The 20,247-nt window shown below is 26.9% G+C and overlaps 2 protein-coding genes across 3 annotated transcripts; one reads left to right on the forward strand and one right to left on the reverse strand.

Annotated features, from left to right (window-relative positions):
• Window positions 1–2,984: 2,984 nt before the first annotated feature.
• LOC111034536 (leukocyte receptor cluster member 8 homolog) lies at window positions 2,985–11,301 on the reverse strand. Of its 2 annotated transcripts, XM_022315806.1 has the most exons (15): window positions 10,906–11,301; window positions 9,654–9,744; window positions 9,465–9,525; window positions 9,320–9,383; window positions 9,088–9,258; window positions 6,904–7,252; window positions 6,700–6,843; window positions 6,268–6,432; window positions 5,904–6,041; window positions 5,514–5,775; window positions 5,294–5,428; window positions 5,012–5,225; window positions 4,729–4,936; window positions 3,157–4,217; window positions 2,985–3,094 (listed from the first exon to the last, which is right to left on the reverse strand). In XM_022315806.1, the coding sequence occupies exons 2-14, from the start codon at window positions 9,740–9,742 to the stop codon at window positions 4,061–4,063; spliced, it is 2,157 nt and encodes a 718-aa protein (XP_022171498.1). In that variant the 5' UTR covers window positions 9,743–9,744; window positions 10,906–11,301; the 3' UTR covers window positions 2,985–3,094; window positions 3,157–4,060. The 2 variants fall into 2 exon arrangements, with proteins under 2 accessions (XP_022171498.1, XP_022171499.1); XM_022315807.1 differs by lacking the exon at window positions 10,906–11,301 and having other exon boundaries at window positions 2,985–3,077; window positions 9,654–9,742.
• A 136-nt stretch (window positions 11,302–11,437) lies between these two features.
• Window positions 11,438–19,562, forward strand: LOC111034535. Its single transcript, XM_022315805.1, has 13 exons — window positions 11,438–11,669; window positions 12,000–12,140; window positions 13,808–14,041; window positions 14,129–14,382; window positions 14,492–14,728; window positions 15,667–15,830; window positions 15,901–16,157; window positions 16,356–16,562; window positions 16,655–16,882; window positions 17,124–17,369; window positions 18,785–19,056; window positions 19,120–19,234; window positions 19,301–19,562. Exons 1-13 carry the CDS (start codon window positions 11,574–11,576, stop codon window positions 19,454–19,456), a joined length of 2,607 nt encoding a protein of 868 aa, XP_022171497.1. The 5' UTR covers window positions 11,438–11,573; the 3' UTR covers window positions 19,457–19,562.
• The last annotated feature ends 685 nt before the right edge of the window (window positions 19,563–20,247 follow it).

The following is a 20,247-nucleotide window of genomic DNA, read 5'->3' on the forward strand; positions in this document are numbered from 1 at the left end:
CTGCTTCTCTAGACACTTTAATACATATAAAATATTCTCCTCTACAAATTTAGTTATAGTAACTAGTATAAATTCTTATATAAGTTCAAATTGCTCTTTTTTGATTTTGTTATGATAATTTGCAAAATAGTAAAATATTTTTTTCGAAATTGATGCTTTTTTTTGCACATTAAATATTCTTTCAAAATTGTACACCCGTGTATGCTATAGGTATTCGTCCAGCAAACGTACTATAATAAATGCCCAAGGAAATGTTAACATTACCTGTAACTTATACTCGAGGTAATGAATTGACTTATTATTAAATTTAAAGCTACATACAAGAACTTACAGTAAAAACAATATTTGTATTTGCACGTCCAGTGGTGTAATTGCGGAGGCAAACGCATCATTTTGCCCACCCAGATAATCCATCAATAAAAATCCGTGGTGGGAAGGTGGGTGCTCAGGGTTTTTATGTTCATAAATAAGTTATTTTGCCTCCCCCCCCCCCCATTGGGATTTTATAAAGTTAGCCACTGTGCCCATGATGCTTTTTAAACATTTTTCGAACAAGTTACATATGAATTTTATTAAATTGCTGCAATATTTTCCATACCTACCAACATACTCATATTTTGCTTCAAAATGTGCAAACACAGATAATGATGTTCTTATATACAAGTTACTAGATGAATTCATTACACAAATAAAAGGTAGCACAAATATGGTTTTGCTATAAAGTATAAATGCAAATTTGCTGTTGTATACAAGTGATATGTAAGAGACAAAACAATGAACATAATAGCAAGTAACAAATTAAGAGGTACCTATGCGGGTGACGGGCGTGTCGTCCTCAATATCTTAATTACATTGATATTAATCATAATAATTAAATTTGGGGATTTAGGTTTGTGTAGGAGAGCATTCGCCACCTTGAAATTTAAATTACTAACTCTTGGCCAACTGTTGAGCAGTCGCTAAATGCTAATAGTGTTTAAGATGTGCATATCTACCAAAATTGTATCTGAGATTGAACTCTATTGCTGTAGCCCACGGCTTTAGATAGAATCTAAAGCCGTGCTGTAGCCTGTAATGCATTCGGTCGAAGCGTCCGGACCATAGACATATTAATATGTCTATGGTCCGGAATCCGGATGATAACTGCAGCGCTTTCAACCGGCTTGATTATGAGCTTTAGTGAACGGACGTAACGAAACACTAAATACTTTGCTCGCTAGATGACGCTGCCGTATACGTTATTTTTACTTTTTTTGGGAGAACAAAAGTTTGAATGATCGGAGTGACGGAGTGTAGAATTTATAATGAATATTTTAAACATTGATAGGAAATATCAAATATTTGAAAATACATTTGCGTAAATCTAGTTTATTATGAAATTTAATTTTATTTCGATTTAAATAATCAATATTTCTTTTATAATTTTTGTAGTATGAAAATAAATTATACTATATTAAAATTTCAAATAAATTCCATCTCAAAATATGCTGTTGGCTAAACAGTGCATCATTTATTAATAATGATTAACAAACTTGGTGTTATTTATATAGTGTGATAATAATTATATTAACTCATTTAAAAATATGATAAATTAATACAATATTTTTAAAATTTATGCTATGCATCATTTTTATAATATTTAAAGATTTTCCCCTACCTGAATACCTGATACTTTTCTTTGTTCTTGTTCTTTGAACGGACAGGGAACTAATTAGAGTAGGAGGAAGATCCAAAATCTCACACTTGAAAATTAATATTATATTCTTATAAATCTATTGAATCAATAAATTATTATTAAAAATTATTGTTGCAAAAGCATTGGCAAGGCTTTATTACAAAAAAATTAGACTAAATCCTATTATTTTATTTTATGTGAGCATTTTACTAAAATATCTTATTATTGTTAAATTTACTAAATTTAGTTACTTTGAGTTTTATATATTATGGTATTGATATCATCTCTGTTCTACTATTAACACAAATACCAGATACTAGTAGCTAAAATATAGGACTATTTTTTAAATAATCAGTGGATCAAAAATTAGTGATTTATTTTTGTTGACATACAATTTTTCAATCCAACTATGAATCATACCAAACACATCTTAAAATGTGAATAATACGATTTGCACTGGAAATTCAGTTTTTTAAAGTTTAATAGAATAGCATGGCAGATAAACCACTACTAACTAAAGATCTCAATGATAAAATTGTCAAATATAAAAATTAAAAATTAACTTTTTCTTAAAATAAGCCTAACAAATTACATTTTTTTTTTAATGTTTTAAAAAAAAAATAAACATAATAAAAACTCAGTAAAATAATATACAAGTGTAAAACAATAGTTAAAACCTTATGTTGTTATTTTTATTGTTCTAAAATATATTTACAAAAAAAACTATGAGAATTAGTTTGAAAGTACATAAATTATTTATGAACAATATAATATAAATATAGTAAGTGACTTGTCATTTGTCGAAGAAATAATAAACTAAAAAAATTAAAATAAACCACTAGAGTCTGAATAGTAAATTATTCACATAATTACATTTGGACCAGAATTAATCATCCTATTAGAATTGAATACTGATAAAATTTGATAGAAACACTCAACCTTATGCACAAAACTATCCTGTAAAAAAAAAAAAATTATATGAATAATTTTTTCAAAGATTAAACATTAGGAATTTGAATGTCCAGAATTTCAATAAGTTCAATTATTAGAGATTTTAGAATATCTGAGATCGTATGATTTCATAGTTTTGTGACTTAGAAATCTGACCATCCTGTAAAATCATAATACCTATGTATTAAGTTAAAATTTAGTCATTATGTTCATTACTTAATATTGAAAATTATTATCATTATATTATATTTCTACTTAACATAAAATAGAATCCCTATTATTTCTTTATTTTATAAATAAATAAATAATTATTCACATAACAAAATCCTTACCTATAAAAAAAATATAAATGATAGTCCATATATATGATAATAGATCAATAATTAATCTCCTTTGATTTACTATGTTGATTCAATAATGAAGCCGGACAGTCATCTTAATGTAATTGATGCTAAAATTAAAATCAACCTATGAATAAAATAAAGTACATTAAATATCATGTATACATATTTTAAAGGTTATACACTCACTCATAAAAAGTATTTGCAACAAATCATCATGCAATGTACAGCAACATCAAATATCCTTGAATGAAGACCCACATTTTAATATTAAATGTAATTTTTTATTTACAGGCCAATGCAAATGCAATGATCATATTAAAGCGAATCGAGTAATTAAATTTAAGAAAGAATTATTTTGACTAAATGCTTTGTCTGTTAATGTTACATACAAAACAAATATATCGGTAATTGATATGAAGCTCCCAGTTATTTCTTTTTAAAATTGATCCACATTGTAATTGGCATCTGCTATACTTTCTTCCATGATGCATAGGTATGATTTTCATAAAATTCAGCACCAGAGCACCTACTTACCTAACTCAAGTTTTGGCACCAGTAATAGCACACTTTCATTGAGCAAGGACTTTTTCCCCAATTTCAAGATAATTGAATTTTCTTGAAGTGTTTGGGACATCTATTACTTACTCATAAGTCATGATATAACAAACAGGTGTAGATACAAAAAATAGCAGTCATTTCTTCATAACAATTTGTAGACATCAGAATGATGAAGGTCGTTACCAAAGACAATCGACAGAAAAAAAAAAAAAAGTGACCGTAGAAAACGAAGCTGAATTTCCCAAAGATACGGCTAACATTTTTGTGCAAATTGATCCATTGAAATAAATTGTGTTGAAAAACATGTATTAGTCTGAAGTAGTCTCCATGACTGACATCCCTAATTTATTTTTGAGTCATAAGATAACTTTATAGATGTAGTAAGATTTATATATATATAGAAGTAGAATTTTAATTTGTGGCCCATGGTGGTTCTTTTCTACGACGACAAATCAACGAAGACTTTCATTTATTAGATATATACATATATATATGTGATTATGTAGAGATGGGGACGAAACCATTCTGAAAGTCAAGCTTCGGTCGAACCGCAGCTTGCTTTGCAGTCGATGTTCTCGTTATTGGAAGTAAATACAGCACCTGCAGCCTTAAGAAAAGCCAAACAATCCTCGCGCTTATCGAATGCCATTTGATCTTGAATGGTCGAAATTGGAATAGTTGGACGGTAACTGTTATATCATAATAAAATTATCTTTAAAATAATGATTTACTAAAAAATGAAATATTAAACTAAATATATTAAAAATAAAGCTATATCTGATATCTGTAGGTACTTGAATTGAATACATATTCTAATAGAATATGATTTCAAAACAAGGAGGTTCATAATTTTAATAGAAGTTTAAAAATAATAAATAAATATTAGTTTTTGAGACAATTTTAATTTAAAAGTATGGTTTTTTAAATGTAAAAATATTATTTATGAGGTAAGCAAATAACCATATTAAATTAATGCAAATACAAATATAATTGTAGGCTAATGACTTAGCTGTTGAAGCCTTTAAATTCAATAATAATAATAAAAATGGTCTAGAACAAACACAAATAATTATCTTAACCCAGAAAAATTAATCAAATTACTATGTGCTATTAATAACACAAACAATTAATACCTGTACGTATTATGTAACGCCCTGAAAAATAATGTTATAGTGAATGATAAATTGTTTGTATACATACGACTTGGCAATAGCCAAATAGAAGTTATTCCGCTCTCTAGTCAGAAACATATCCATTAAGTATGAGGCCATTTTAGGAGCAATTTTGTACAATGAAAATAGCTGGACATGGTTTCCTAACCACCAAGCATCTTTGATTTTCAATGCAAAATCTACACACTTGTCTTTGATTTTTGACTCCTTTATATATAATACAACATTGTTCAACTCTGCAAGATCCAATTTTTTACATTAATTCAGTTATAGTAGTAATAACAATTTAAATTGTACAAAATAAAAATTACCACATAAAGCTCTTGTATATATACAATACAATATACTGTAACAGAGGAATTCATTTCTATGTTTTTGAGCAGTTGGATTATCTTTTAATTCCTCATATAAGTCACACAACTGAGTCTGACATTGATTAAATTCTCCCATATCACTTTTTTCTAAAGCTATTCTAGCGTGTGTTTCATATACTTCAACTGTAAACGGATCCCTAATACCTTGCACCTATAATCAATAGTAAATTGTTGATTTAAAAATAAAAAAAATTCTAAATTATTAAGTAAGTTTCTTACTGTCAAGTCTTGTCGAATAGATTTTAATTGATCACATGCATACAGGTAGTCACTATTACTCATCCATTTTGATTTAACATGTTGCAATGAATTTACTAAAATCCTAAGAGGTCTTACAGCATCAGCGTCTGGAGCCTGGTAAATTTTTAATTAAAATGAATAATGATATAAAGGTACTTTTGATATAACTAGCAAAACAAATATAATAAATGCAACTAACTGCTGTCAATCTTAAATATTTTTTTTCTAAATCAATGCATGTTCCAACAATATGGCAAGAGTCTATATGAAATTCATCATCATCCATAGAAGATAACTTTTGTGAATGATAATCATTTTTTAATATTTGACGAGGCTTTTTTTTGGGACTTCCCTGGGATGAAAAACGAGCAGCACGTTTGGTCAACAAATGTTTATCATGATTTGGTTTATTATTTACAGAACCATATTGTTGATATATATGAGCATCTTCATTATATAGTCTAGAAAAATAAAATACCAGATGAGTGAAAAAATGCTAATATTATATAACATAAAACATGAACAATAATAATATGATTATTTATCTTTGAACATACTACAATTAAAATAAGGGAAAATAAATGCTTACTTTTTATTTTTATTAGTATATCTACTCTTTTTGCTATTACTTTCATCGCTACTAATATTAAGAGGAATAAAATCATCACTATTTTGTCTTTTGTTTTCACGTAATGGACTGTTTTTCTTTTTAACATCAGTATTAGATCTAAAATAAAAATATGTAGTTGAAATAATTTTATAAATTATATAACCAAATATTATAATCATAAAATTATACAAACATAATACATATTATTAAATAATGTTAAATTGGCTGCAATGTACTCATTTTACAATATGTATAATATGTATATACTATATGAATAGACATTTAAATACTATATATAGCTTGTTTCACAAGTTTAAAACAAGCCATATGATTGAATACTTACTCATTAGAACTATTTGATGAAGGAGACAAACAAGATTTGAATTTTGATGTAAAGTAGCAGTTAACATAGTTATTTGTAGATTTTTTGAATGCAATTTTGATGATAGAATTTTTATTTTTACCATTTTCTTGATTTTGGTTTATTGTAATATTTTCGCTTAATAACCTATTAATAGAAAACATATTTCAATCCAAATGAATTATTTAATAGTATAGAAAATTATTAATAATTATAAACAAGACGATTGTTCCACCTATACATTTAATAATTTCATATTTAAAATTATATATTTATATTTTTTTTTGTATTTAAAATAGAATATTTAAAATTTTTAGCTTCTCTATAATAAGCAAATGGGATAAATAAAAATATTATAAAACTTTTCAGTTTGAATACAAATCATCCTAAAAATCCATGAAAAATAATACATACATTGGCATTGGTTCTTTGGTCCAGTCTTTAATCCACAATGACCCATCATGATTTGCATTAGTCAATTTTCCTTTTAAAATTATATCCATTCTATCTCTGTCTATTTTATTTATACATTTATCTTGACATTTTTTAATATACTCCCTAAAAAAAAAAAAAATTTAAATAAATATATTCTTAATACAAAAAAAAAATTTTAATTACCTCAAACTAGAAGGACAATTATCAGGTAAATCAAAGGTATTTTGTTTCTTTTGAACGGGTTGAATTTCTTTGGGTGGTGGTGGTGGTTGCTGTAGCGTTGGTTTGCTGGGAACTATAGGAGTAAAAGAAAATAAAGAATTTGATATTGTTTGTTTTGGAGTAGGAGGAGGAGGTTGTGAAATAGGAACAGGAGGAACAAAATTAATAATAGGATACATGGGAGGGGCAATTTGTGTAGTTTGGTTAGCCATAGCTGCCTCCATTAAGTTCCTTTGTTTTTTTCTCCATTTTTTTCTACCATTTTTAGTTTGAGGCATGGGAGGTAAGGATGATACATTTGGTTGAGGTGCTAGAAATATATAGTTTATATTTTAATTTAATAAAATCAATATATCTCAATATGTGGTTTATACTTCGTTCCACGGGAGATGTAACTATTTTCACACATTCAACTGTTATCAGAAAAAGCATGGAGTCCAAATTCTCCCCCTCCCCCTCTTACCAACTGACAGGGAGCCAAAAAAAAAAATGGGACCAATCACACATTTAATGATCATAATCAAACAGGTGCAAGTGGTGAGAGAAGAGCAGTACAGACAAAAATGAGTTCTTCTCTCGTAGAACATGGTATATCAATGAATTATGATGTACATTGTACATAATAATTATATAAGTATAGTATGCAGTCAAAAATATAAATATTTTTTTATATATTAACTAATGTAATTAACTATTTAACAATGATGTTTTTCGTTGGCTGGTCAGTTCGCGGTTAGCCCAGTTTGCCGTCTCCAGCATATTTACTGAGCTAGGGGAACAAGGCAACCGGCCGGAAAAATGTGATCATCTATTTATCTATTTCGACAATAAATAGTGATTCCAAGAACCAATAAAAATTATAAGGATTGTAAGGAGACAACGACATACAATTCACAACATTTTATCAATGGGTTATAGAGCTTAGAAACCTACATGACAGCTGTTGCCTTAGAAATAGTATTCTGAGAAAAACTGTGCTGCAATTACTGAATACAAGTTATGATAATTTAATTGCATAGCCATAGCCGCCTATTTGAAAAACCAATGACCTATATAATTAGATAAAATACAAGATAATAAACGCTACCTCTGGTTTTTTTTTATCGTATTTCAATTCAAAATTTTTTTTCAATAATATTTATTGTATATAAATTATATTAATTTAATTAATGAAAAAAATGTTAGGTATTTTGTTAATGTAATGATGAAGATCCTGGTTCCCTCAACTTGGACATACCTTGCAGGTTAGGTAAAAATACTAAACTATAAATTATAATAATATTAATTTTAAGACATAACACAAGAGGGCGTTAAGATAAAATATGTATGCCAAGTGATCCATTTAACATAGGTACAACACTCATTATTTCTAAGAGTTTTAAGGTTTTTGAATAAAATATGGTATGGTTTCTAGTGTTACAAAACAATATTTTTAACTTTTACTTTTTCAAATGATAACATACAGTATTATATCATGTCCCAAAGCAGAATATATTTTCCAAATATTAAGAAATGTTCTTGGAACTTTTACTTCTGATCCCTTTAAATACCAACTATATTTATTTTCCTATTAGAATAGATGCTGAAATTGAAAATTTAAACATTTTTTCTACTATACAATTTTCTTTAGATACACAAAAAAGAGAATGAAGGCAACAAAATTGATAAATACATTCATCAGTGCTCAGAATCTAAAATGTATAGTGATTTATAAGTATTCAATAATACAATAATGATAATAATGTGGATATCCTAGCTGTAGTATTTTACATTTGTTCATTGCATACTTTACTCATATTTATAGTTTGATAGATAGTCCACAAAATAGCTGTAGGCCACATACTGGAAGGTAGCCAATAAAATTGTATATTTTCTATTTAGGGGTTTTATGATACATAACTATGATCATACTTTTGATCTGAGTGGGGTCCACTGTATTCATAACACCACCAATGTGAAATGGAATGCCACTCTTATATAAAATATAATATAGTAGATACCATGTACAAACAATACAAAAGAAGTATTTAGCGGCATTGATTAATTGATCAACACATTTTACAACAATTATATTACAACGCATATTAATTTGAATATAAAATTGTAACTGTAAGGTGTATATAAAAAGGAATAATTTAAACTTACGTAGAGGCACATCACATATTCCAGGAGCTGGTGGTGGAGAACCAGGAGGTAAAGGTGGAAGTTTATCTAAATCATCACCATCAAATTGAGGTGGAGGGGGTTGTGAAGGAGCTGGTCCATTTGGCAGAGGAGGAGAGTTTTCTTGTGAAACAGCACCAGTTTCTAGTGTGCCTGAAAATATATCAAAATATATATTATTTTATGAAATAATTTAGTAAAATTAATACTTTACCTCCATGAACAAATGGTTTGAAGTTAAAATTTAATGATTGACTGGGAAAACTTTGAAATCCTTGCTAAAAAGTAAAACAAAATGGTATGTATAAGGATAAGAAAAAAAGAACAGTAATTGTTTGTAGTTAAATTTTAAGCCATACCTGATTATAGCATTGTGCAGCATAAAATGCATTCATGTTGTACATTTGAGGTCCCGTATAACTAAAAAATAAAATCAGTATTGATATTTAATACAAATATTATTATAAATAAATAATTCACGTAGCAAGCTTTAGTATTTCATTTAAGTCAGTTAATAATATAACTATTTCATATTATGTAGCACTTACTTTCCATAAGACCAGTTCATTGGCTGAGGCCAGTTTGGATATTGATTATTAGTACCAGGAGTTCCTGGATTTTGACTCTGATCTGCCATAACTAGAATTAACAATGAATTTAGTTAAAAATAAAATACTTATATATATTGTACCCATCATTTTAATAAAAATGTCGGTTATTGTATTCCAGCGGCCAACACAAGGTAATAACAAAAATCCTAATTTTATAATCTGAGTCCAAATTATATAGTACCTTTTTATTTTAATTTCATCAATCTGTGTGAAATAAACACATAAAATATTGAACGTTTAAACTTTAAAGCAATCACATCAGACTGGAATAAAAATAATTTGAGAACTTGATTTATTTTACCAATACTCCAATATTTGTGAATTTCTTTGAAATAATACATAAATAAATGTGTAAAATTCATATCTCCTTCAGAAATAAATTTATATTTAGGCATTTATCATTATTTATGTTTTTTTCTACATTTTATAAATAGGTAAACATTCTACATTTATTCATTGTCTTACAAAATGAAGTATAGTATTAGTAACTAAATAAACTATATGTGTGTATGTCAAGACATTTTAGAACATTGAAGAAATACAACATTATTTATACTTAATTACAAATATGTAGGTAGATACTTAAGGTTTAACAATTACATCATATTTTAATATTGTTCAACAATTATTAAAAATTAAAATCAAGTATTAAAGTAACATTTTCGAATGAAAATTAAAAAAACTAAACTTTATAATTAATGATGAATTCAAAGTTTAATTTAAAATAATACCTATTTATTATTCATCGAAATATATAAATGAGCATTGAGTTTTTACACTGTAAAGTTGGGAATTACTTTAGAGAGGTCTTTTCTTGAGACATTATTTTTCCATATTATATTTATTCAAATAACTCTTCATTTGAGATATTAAAATGTATAAATTACCAACTGAGAATTCATAGTACTTTGTGTCTATAAATGAAAAAGGTTTATTAGGTCGGTGCCTGGTTATTCCTTGCATTAAAATGTTAAATTCTTCAATTGTTTAACAGAAATAATAAATGCATAGCCAACCAAGACCACAGAAAATAGACTTACGTTATGTAGGTCATTGATAAAATAAATTTTTATTATAAAATCTATGTAGTTTTCCTACGTTTAAAATCGATATGTTTACATTCTCAGACAACCAGTGACTGTCATTGACAGATGCTAATTTTAATGATGACTTTAAAACGTGTACAAACCTCTGCGGCGGTGAAATGTTTGATTTTGTTGGTAGGTAAGTTAAAAGAAAAACGGGCGTTAAAAAAACTGCCACACAGGGATATTCGGGTCGTTTAAAAAACTGTTAAAAATGACGAACTGGATTAAAAACAAACGATCGGAAAATGATGCATATTAGACGACAACATAATTGCGATCCACAATAATTATACTGTTGAACTGTTAGTGTAAAAAGTCCTTTTCGGTACGCGAACCTGCGAAGGTGTACTGACGCATATGATGCTGCGCACTGCGCCGATGCAGACTGATGCGGAGGAGAAATGGAAAACAATGTTCGTTACCCAATGATTCTAACAATCTGACGACCTCTCGATCGAGTAACGACGGACGGACGGACGACAATCATAAAAAAATTAAATCCGACATTCCCACAATCACTCCGTTCACAATCTAGCAATGAATTCGAGAGTCGAGGTGTCCGACATTGGCAACGTCGCACGGCGATGTTTCCAATTACATTATGTACGCGGCTGTAGAGTCTTTGGTTAGGTAGGAACGCACGTGCGCCGGTTATTATGATATTTTACGATGATAACGTCGTGTTCACAAGTTACAACTGTCCAACAATCAACAATCTTGCATTCTTGCTAGTTAATACTAAAGTATTATAACTTCTAAGGCCGTCAAAATGTTGCGAAACTCAAAACTATATAGTTGTTTCGAAAAGCTTAACGTTGATTATCCTGAAGGTGAAATTGTGCAGATCAATGATGAATTCCGAAAAGTAAGTTGTAATTCTTAGATGTGATACTCGCCATAAAAAAATCCTTACCTTAAATTGAATTACCCCTCATCACCTGTACTTACACTTAAATATTCCCGATATGGCTGTGTAGGTACATTTTCCCTTTACAATATATCTAATATTTTGTTTTATTTAATCTGTATTTACATCAGCACTAGTACTCAACTTTATTTGGAGCTACAATATATCTCATTGTAATTATTTTAAATTTGATAGTACCAACCTATATGTAGGAACAAAATAAATAAATAAAGTATTAATCTTTGTAAATTTTAATACTTATTGTCTTAATTGTATCAATTATTTTAGGCAGTTGAAGAGATATGTGATGCATTACTCCATACAAAGATTGGATTTTCCAGTGTTACCCAAGATTCACAAATGATGTATATTTTCAGATATTCATCTTCAATAATAACACGTTTTCTAAATGCTGATAATGATGAACCTGTGAGTTAAAAAAGTGAAATACCTAATGAAACTAGTGAACCAAAAATTGTTCTGCCATATGTTTGTATGGAGAGCATCCTCCGAATGTATTCCAAGTATACTCAATGGTTTTATAGATTGTCCTAAGTTTATTTTAGCTAAAATTAACTTAAAAGTTCCATCTTTTTACTAAGAAATAAATCCTCTGGGATTTTGTTATCCCAGTTATGCCACATCTATTTAGTAATAATCATTATTCAAACAGTCATTTTTGTTGTATCTTACATTCTGGCAATGAAATTTATGATTTAAACAATTTTTCTGATGATATAAATTAACTAAAATCATCAATTTAATTAATGCTTAATGTACAAACTGTTCACTATTTTTAGCTTAACTACCTATCTAATTTATAACTTCATACATCAGTGGTGAATGAAATTACAACTAAAAGTTCTAATAGTTTGATTGACCCACCCACCCCTTCAAAGGGCATTGAAACAGACATCAAAAAGTTATGTCCAGTAAAAGATCCAGGATGATTTTTTTAAATATGCCCACCACCATTTTTTCCTTTAATAGAATATTTATTCAAAATCTGATAATTAGAATTTTTGAGTATACCTACCTAAAGACCATATTTTCAAATTTATGATATTTTTTGTACTACTTGAGGAGTACCCTCTGGCGGTGCAAACTTCTATTATTTTTTAAATGAGACCCCCCCCTTTGTTTAAAAATTATTTAACCAATGATATTTTTAAAAATATTGATGTAGGTATCTTAATTAAAATTCTTGTGAGTAGTTTCTGAGCTATTAAAATGCTTATACTAAAGATAATAATCCTCAAAAATGGTTTTATATATATAGAAACTGTATGTAATGTGAGATGTAGTATTTATTTTATTTTGATAATTTTTACAAATTATTTATATTGATAAATCAATATACTCTGTTCACGTTATGAAGCGACTCAGGCGGCGACTGGGTTTCGTCAGTGATGGTCAGACACTTCTCCCACCCAATGACTCGTTACGCTAGCGCTGGGGAACGAAGCCATACCCATGCACAGAAGTCGGCCGCCGAGGTCGCTTCTAAACGTCATAGCAATTGCTAACTTTTTCAAATCGTTGAAGCTCCCTATTTACTAAATCCATTACCATAGTCATATTATTCTAAGAACACTAAGTTACATTACTCAAAAACTACTTGCTTGAATTTTGATTTAGGTACATCAAAAAATGCTCAAAAAAATATCTGTTTAATAATTAAGAATGAAAGAGTGAGGTTAGAACCTATTTGAAAAATTGAAATTTGTATCATCACAGCATCATCCTTAAATGGGACAAAAAATGATCTTGAAGTGTATTTAAAAATTCCCTGAAAACTGAATTTTAAAATATGCATAGTTTAAGCATAAAAATAGGGTGTTCATGCTTACAAAATTATCCTGTGTATACATATATTGTATCATTTAATGGCATTCCTGTGTTTAATACAATTATAACAGAAATACTTAGAAGGTATACTTTATCAGTTTACCCACCCAATTTTTACTACCTGAAGTCCTAAATATGTGTTCAGCACCATTGATAATATACGTATTAATTCTATGTTCATACCCTTTGGGAAATATAATTTCAGAAAAATGTGTTTAATTTTAATTTCCATTAAAAACTTTTTCCAGCTTGATGTCTCAAATTTTACTGTATTTATGAAATTTATTCGACTTATTACAAAGCTTAAAACTTTGGTAATATCAGAATTCATTGATAGCTGTTTTATGAGAAAAGATGACCTCGATTCAGTTGTATTTAACTATAACAAAGAACAGAATATATGCGATACTTATAAATCAAAACTAAAATACTTTGAAACCAACTCCGATGAATCAGAAATATACTTGGTAAATGAGTATTTTGTAAGTAATCAAAACATTTTAACATAACTATAAAAAAGAAAAGTGTATATTTTCTAGTTTATAATGATCTGTTTAATTGATTTTCAGACATATTTTCTATTTGAACATATCAGAATGCTATCAAAATTAAATAACAAAAATGTACCTCTAGAAAAAAATATTAAGCTCTTATTAGAAGTTGCTAATGATGAAATGTTGGTTAAACATTTCCATGTTATTTCAGATATTCTTCCCCAAACAACAAAATTACTTATTTTGAAAAAAATTACAAATTGTATTGCCAAGCCTGAGTTTAATTTACAAAGTTGTGAATTTCTGAAGTCTAAAAATAAAGATTACAAGTAAGAGCTCTAATATAGAGCTATCAATTTTTATTCATTATATATAATACTTATATTTGCTAAAATTTAAAGACCATATTTATGACATTTACCTTGTTTATCTTTATAGGTTAGAAATGTGTGCTGTAACCTTTTTTACGCTTCAGAACATTTGTGAAGAATTAGAAAATCGAAAAATTAAACAATCATCACAAATTTTATCCAAGTTTAATGTTGAAAGTATTATTTCTTTAATTGATTCACCTTTTGATGACCTTTTTGAAAAAACTTTTGAAGAATCAGCAAAACGTATTACATTTTCTGAATACCAAAACATCATAGATTTTCCTTCAGAGAAAATCAAAAAGTATGTTCTTTTGTTTTTTTATAATGATAATTTATTATACATAGGTAATTCAAATTTAAATTTCAAAATTAAAATTCTGTAAAGATATTCGACACTCAATTATTTGAATGGAGGATACTTGTTTAATATCCTACTTACATAAAATTAAATGTATAATATTTTTCTTTCTTGGCCATGCTACTCTCTTTGTCATTTAAACCATCTTTACAATATCCCACTACTTTCCTCTGTCTTACACTACTGCATGCCAATTTTCTATATCCTTAGCATTCAGATCTTCTGTCAATCCATCTCTTTCTGGTGTTTCCTCTTAGATTTCCTTGAGCTTTCCGTTTGAAAGCCACCTTTAGATTGCTTCTTTTTTTACGATATGGCCTAAACATTGGATTCTTTGTCCTTTGATAAAGTTAGTTTCTGGTGCCTAGTCCATAATTTTTTGTAGTTCCTTATTGTATCTTCTTCGCCAACTTCCCATATTCGTGCCAAACACAGGGCCACAGATTTTTTGTCATGTCTTGTTATGTACATTATTAAAATCAATAACATTAATTCACCACTGCTTTGTCAAAATAATTCTTATTTTGAACATTAAAGGATGGGTCTATTTCAAGTCATGCTAAAATGGCACAAACACATTTTGCATGCTCACTGTGGCACTATTTTTACTTCAATTGACTTAAGAAAAATTATTTTTTGAAACCATTATGAAGAGATTTGCAAAGCTCCCAAATTATTCCCTCTCTGTACACGTGTCTCAATTTAATAATAAAGTGGTTGGCCAGTAAAATGTTTTGTTTTACCCAAGGCCACCTAACACATTACATTAATTACTTAAACACCCAGAAATAACTATTACTTTTTTAAATTGAAGCAATTAGTTTAGATTTGTAATTATTCTGTTGATAAATTATATAATATTTTTTTTAAAATTATTTTAGGTGTCTAAAAATCTTAGAATTATTATGTATTTCGTTAAGAGGTCATCAAAAACAAATTCATAACAGTCCGTTTTCAATTGTACTTTTATCCGTACTTTCTGATTTTATAATGGCTACTAATCTTGACAATTCTACTATTATAATGTTGATTGAAATTATTATTGGTAATTATATTTAAAATATTTTCAGCATTCTTAAAATGTTATTATTAATCATAACATTTTTATCATTTAGGCTTTTTAGAAATCAGTAGACTTCCTATGCATTTCCTTGCAGTATCTTTTGCGTTTAATATTTATCAAAAATGTAAATCTAATGAAGAGCTGGGATATAAATTGATACATTTATTTAAAAGTATTTCAAACAGTATAAACAAACAATATGGATTACAAAAACAAGGGATAATAAAGGATTTGAAAAAATGTATAAAGGTTGACAAAAATTGTGTAGATAAAGCAATTCTAATATCATGTTTCTTGAGTGATATTCCTGTAAGTGTATATTACTTGTCTTAAAATTAACTCTATTGTTATTTGCATTTTCTAAATCAATATTTAACCTATACCGTAGTATATTTTTTTTAATAATAGGATGATTTATTAAAAAAAAATTAAATTGATGACATAATTATTTTTTAATTATTTACTGTATATTGAATATAATATATTAACAAAATTCTTTTATTTTAGGAAACACATTTGATTACAAATACAGTCTACATTGAATTTAATTATGCTCTAAATGAATTTGTATTACTTTCTTCTTCCAACTACATCTCAGAAAAGCATCTTTTAGTTTATCCTTACGCTGTATCATTGAATTTTTCAATAGTAAATCAAAATGAAGATTGTTTATTCAACAATTTATCTATACTTGAAGACTACATTACCATTTTAGTAATAATATTTTAAATAAATGTATTATTATTGTATAATAGAATAAATAATGAATAATTATAATCAATCTGTATTATATTTTTTATTTTTAGTTCAACAAAGATGTAAAAGTGCGTTTGGAAGATAAAAAATTTCTCTTAAATACTATTTGTAAACATTATGAAGTGGTTGATCATTGTTTACCAAAAAAGTTCTTATTAAAATGTTGGGAATATGTATTAAACCCTATTAACATGGATGATAATATTTCTAAAGTATTATTAAATTTATGTTCTTCTAATGATTTAATACAATTCATAAGTATTTTGAAAATTGAAACAGTAAGATGTTATTTGATAATTTATAATTAGTATTGATGTTGTAAGTATCTTTTTTATTTTTTATAAATATATATTTCTTTTTTAATTAGAAGTTTTAAACCCATATTATACTTCAAATATTGTGTTTCAACTTAGTAAAATAATTTAATTAATTATTTTAAAGATTCTACAACATCTAAATTCTTGACATACATACATTAATCCTTGTACCTATATTAAAATGAATTAACTTTTTTATTAGATAAAAATCATTGAAGGAAATGAATCAGTTAAAAATCAAGATTATTATGAATATATTCATAAACTGTGGTCATTTTTACTAAACATTTCATTTTTCAATCAAAAAAAAAAAATTCGCAAGGATCACATAAATCATTTTTGTTTTGTTTTAAATAGAACTTGCTTATTTAACACAAAAAAAATTCAAACAGAACAAGGTTTAATTTTATTATTAAAATTAGTTTGTTCATTACTGCAAATACCCTGGGTAAGATTTATTAATTAGTTGGTTTATTAATCCTAAAATAGTTCAATGCATGCTTACTCAATTTATTCAAATTTAATGGAACTCAAGTTGTATTTTTTATCTTCGATTACTTAATAATAATTTTATTATAATTGGAGTCCAGATTTTTTTAATTTTATCAACAAAAATTACAAATATTGCCTTTTTAGTACATCTTTATGCATATTGATTATTTTTATATATTTTTCTAATTTTTAAGAAAATACAAGTAAACTATTAATAAGTTTTTGTAGAGATTATTATCATTGTATTTCAACTGTTATTGAAATTAAAAATTAGAATCGTAGTTATTTATCTATATACTATACATACACATTCAATTTAATAATTAATAAATATTTTAAAAATAACTCAACATTATGATAAGGATAATAAACTCAATTTTATATTTATTAATAAATGAATCAACTCTAACGTTGACTCAAAACAATACCAAATATCTATATTCATTTTTCTACTTTTACTTATTTGAAAGCTTACAATTCTCATGTTTTATGTACTGTGTACTGTAAAAAGTAGGAAACATTGTTTGTTAATTACCTATCTCATAATATCTAAGATATTAAATTTAATTGTTATTTCCCAAAAATATGTAATTAATGATTCCCTTCAAATAAAGATTTAGTCTTTAAATAAGTTCAAATTGTAGGTTCTCCTACTAAAAATTGAATTCTCCCTTGTGCGATTGGTTCTTGAATATGCCTCAGTAGTTTGGAGTCAATCGTTATCCACTCATATTTACGATCTTGATAATATCCAATTTTTAATTTTCAAAAAGAATTGCCTATATGGACAACCTACTCATATGACAATATCAAGAGACTTATCCTAGTTCAAAATTTAGTAAACTTAGACTCTCTTCAGCTAAGATGTCAGTTATTATTTAATATTATGTTTGTATATAACTTATTAAATTATAATATTGTATGCCCTGAGCTTTTAGCTCAAGTTAATTACCATATTCCACCTACTCTTCGAGAAATCATGATATTTTTGCCATCCCATCCTTAAATTTCAAATCAACTAATAACTCTTTTTTTGTTAGGGCTAATAAAACTAGCTAATTTAGTCTCTGCTGCCTCAGACTTTTTAACTTAATTTATTATACTTTTAGACTTTGTCAATTTTATTTAAAAAAAACAATTTTAGTTAGTCCTTGTTAATCTGTGACTTTTCTTATTATTTGTATTTTCATACACTTATATATTTTTTAATATAATTCAGTGTTTTACATTTATTTTATACATAATTGGTCTTTACGACATTCTCACTATAAAAGGGCCACTTTGAATTCTAAATAAATGAATAAAAATTGTATGTTATTTATAACTTTTATATCTTTCAATAATATATGCAATATTTTATACTCAATTTAGATCAACAAAACTACAATGATGAATTGTTCATTGAGAATAATGACTTTTGTCGAAAAAAGTACAAGCAAAGCAGCTCAATTACTTATAGAAGCTTCTGAACTAATGATAGTTCTTTATAAATGTCCAAATAATTCTATAAAACCATATTTAGGACTATATGTTACCACATTTTCCAACTTTTTAAAAAAATGTTTCTCATCTGTTACAATGGACATGTCTACAGACTCATCGTTGGATAAAAATTACTATATACCTTTCCACAAACTTGAAAAGTAATTAAAACATTGTGCAGACTATGAATTAATAGTATTTCTAATGTTTATTTTATTATTCAGATGTTCAAGATTATTCAAACAAAATAAAAGCGATTTTGATGTTATATGTCGTTATGTTATAGAAGACATAATTGAAATTGTTTCAAAAGAAGTTATTTTTATCGGCCCAATTATGGTTAGTTAAAAAATATATTAAACTGCAAGTCTGCAGATTATTAATTTCAAGTTAAAAAATTTTCAGAGACATTATTTTAATATCATCTTCAATTTTATGGACATCTGTTCATTTGATGAAATGAAGATGCTTATGTTTAATATTCAAGGACCTGATTTAATTATGTTAAGAAATGCATACACTGAGTACAGAGAAAATGTTAGATTTACTGGAAGACTTTAATTGTGCATGAATAAATTTTGAAATTGTTAACTGTTATTTTTTATACTATTGTGTCTGTATCATTAAAGTATTAAGTAAATACAATTATATTTATGTTCAACTCATATGATGCCTTTAATATTTACTTTCTATTGCAATAATATAAATAATATTATATTATATATTACATTTATTTTTAAAAATTGTATCAATTGCAAAAGTTTATCTTCAAAGAAAATAATTGATTTATCCTCAAACAGTTGTTTTAGCATAATATTTAGTATTTACAATCTATATAGTTTAAAGTTTTAATACTCTATGAACATTGTTAAGGTATTTTTTGGGCCAATTCATTTGAATACACTAATTGACAATTGCCAATATTATTGCCATAAGGCAACAGTATTAATATTTCATAATTTTGATGAGTGATTTTTAGTAGCAATTCATCAGATTACTTACAATTCATTATTTAAACAATAAATACTTTAAGAATTTGTATTTAATAAATCATAGCCTTAGACTATCTTAGTGCAGGACTACCACCAAAGAATAAAAATATACAATATTAATAATACAATATGGCACAATATGTTAAATAATTAGTCAGTCAGTTGATGTAATTTGAAACAAAATGTTGGAATTGTGGTGCAGTTCATGTTTTTTCAATGTAATATATTACCAAGAGGCCCTTTTACCCCGCTGTAAAAAAAAATTTGAAATGGCCGTTTAGTTTTTTATTTTATATGCAAAAACGATTTTGAAATTTGTTGAGTTGAATGATTGAAAACAAGCTATATTTTCAAAAATAC

This window comes from Myzus persicae, unplaced genomic scaffold (assembly GCF_001856785.1).
Source record: "Myzus persicae strain clone G006 unplaced genomic scaffold, MPER_G0061.0, whole genome shotgun sequence".
NCBI lineage: Eukaryota > Metazoa > Arthropoda > Insecta > Hemiptera > Aphididae > Myzus > Myzus persicae.

Bases quoted from the DNA above. Each gene is read 5' to 3' on its own strand.
- LOC111034536 (XM_022315806.1), bottom strand. From the start codon at position 9,742: ATGGCAGATCAGAGTCAAAATCCAGGAACTCCTGGTACTAATAATCAA. The intron at 9,259-9,319 runs GTAAAGTATTAA...ATATATTTTCAG, and splicing joins CAAACCATTTGTTCATGGAG to GCACACTAGAAACTGGTGCT. The intron at 5,429-5,513 runs GTTAGTTGCATT...AAAATTTACCAG, and splicing joins AATATTTAAGATTGACAGCA to GCTCCAGACGCTGATGCTGT.
- LOC111034535 (XM_022315805.1), top strand. From the start codon at position 11,574: ATGTTGCGAAACTCAAAACTATATAGTTGTTTCGAAAAGCTTAACGTT. The intron at 11,670-11,999 runs GTAAGTTGTAAT...CAATTATTTTAG, and splicing joins TCAATGATGAATTCCGAAAA to GCAGTTGAAGAGATATGTGA. The intron at 12,141-13,807 runs GTGAGTTAAAAA...AACTTTTTCCAG, and splicing joins ATGCTGATAATGATGAACCT to CTTGATGTCTCAAATTTTAC.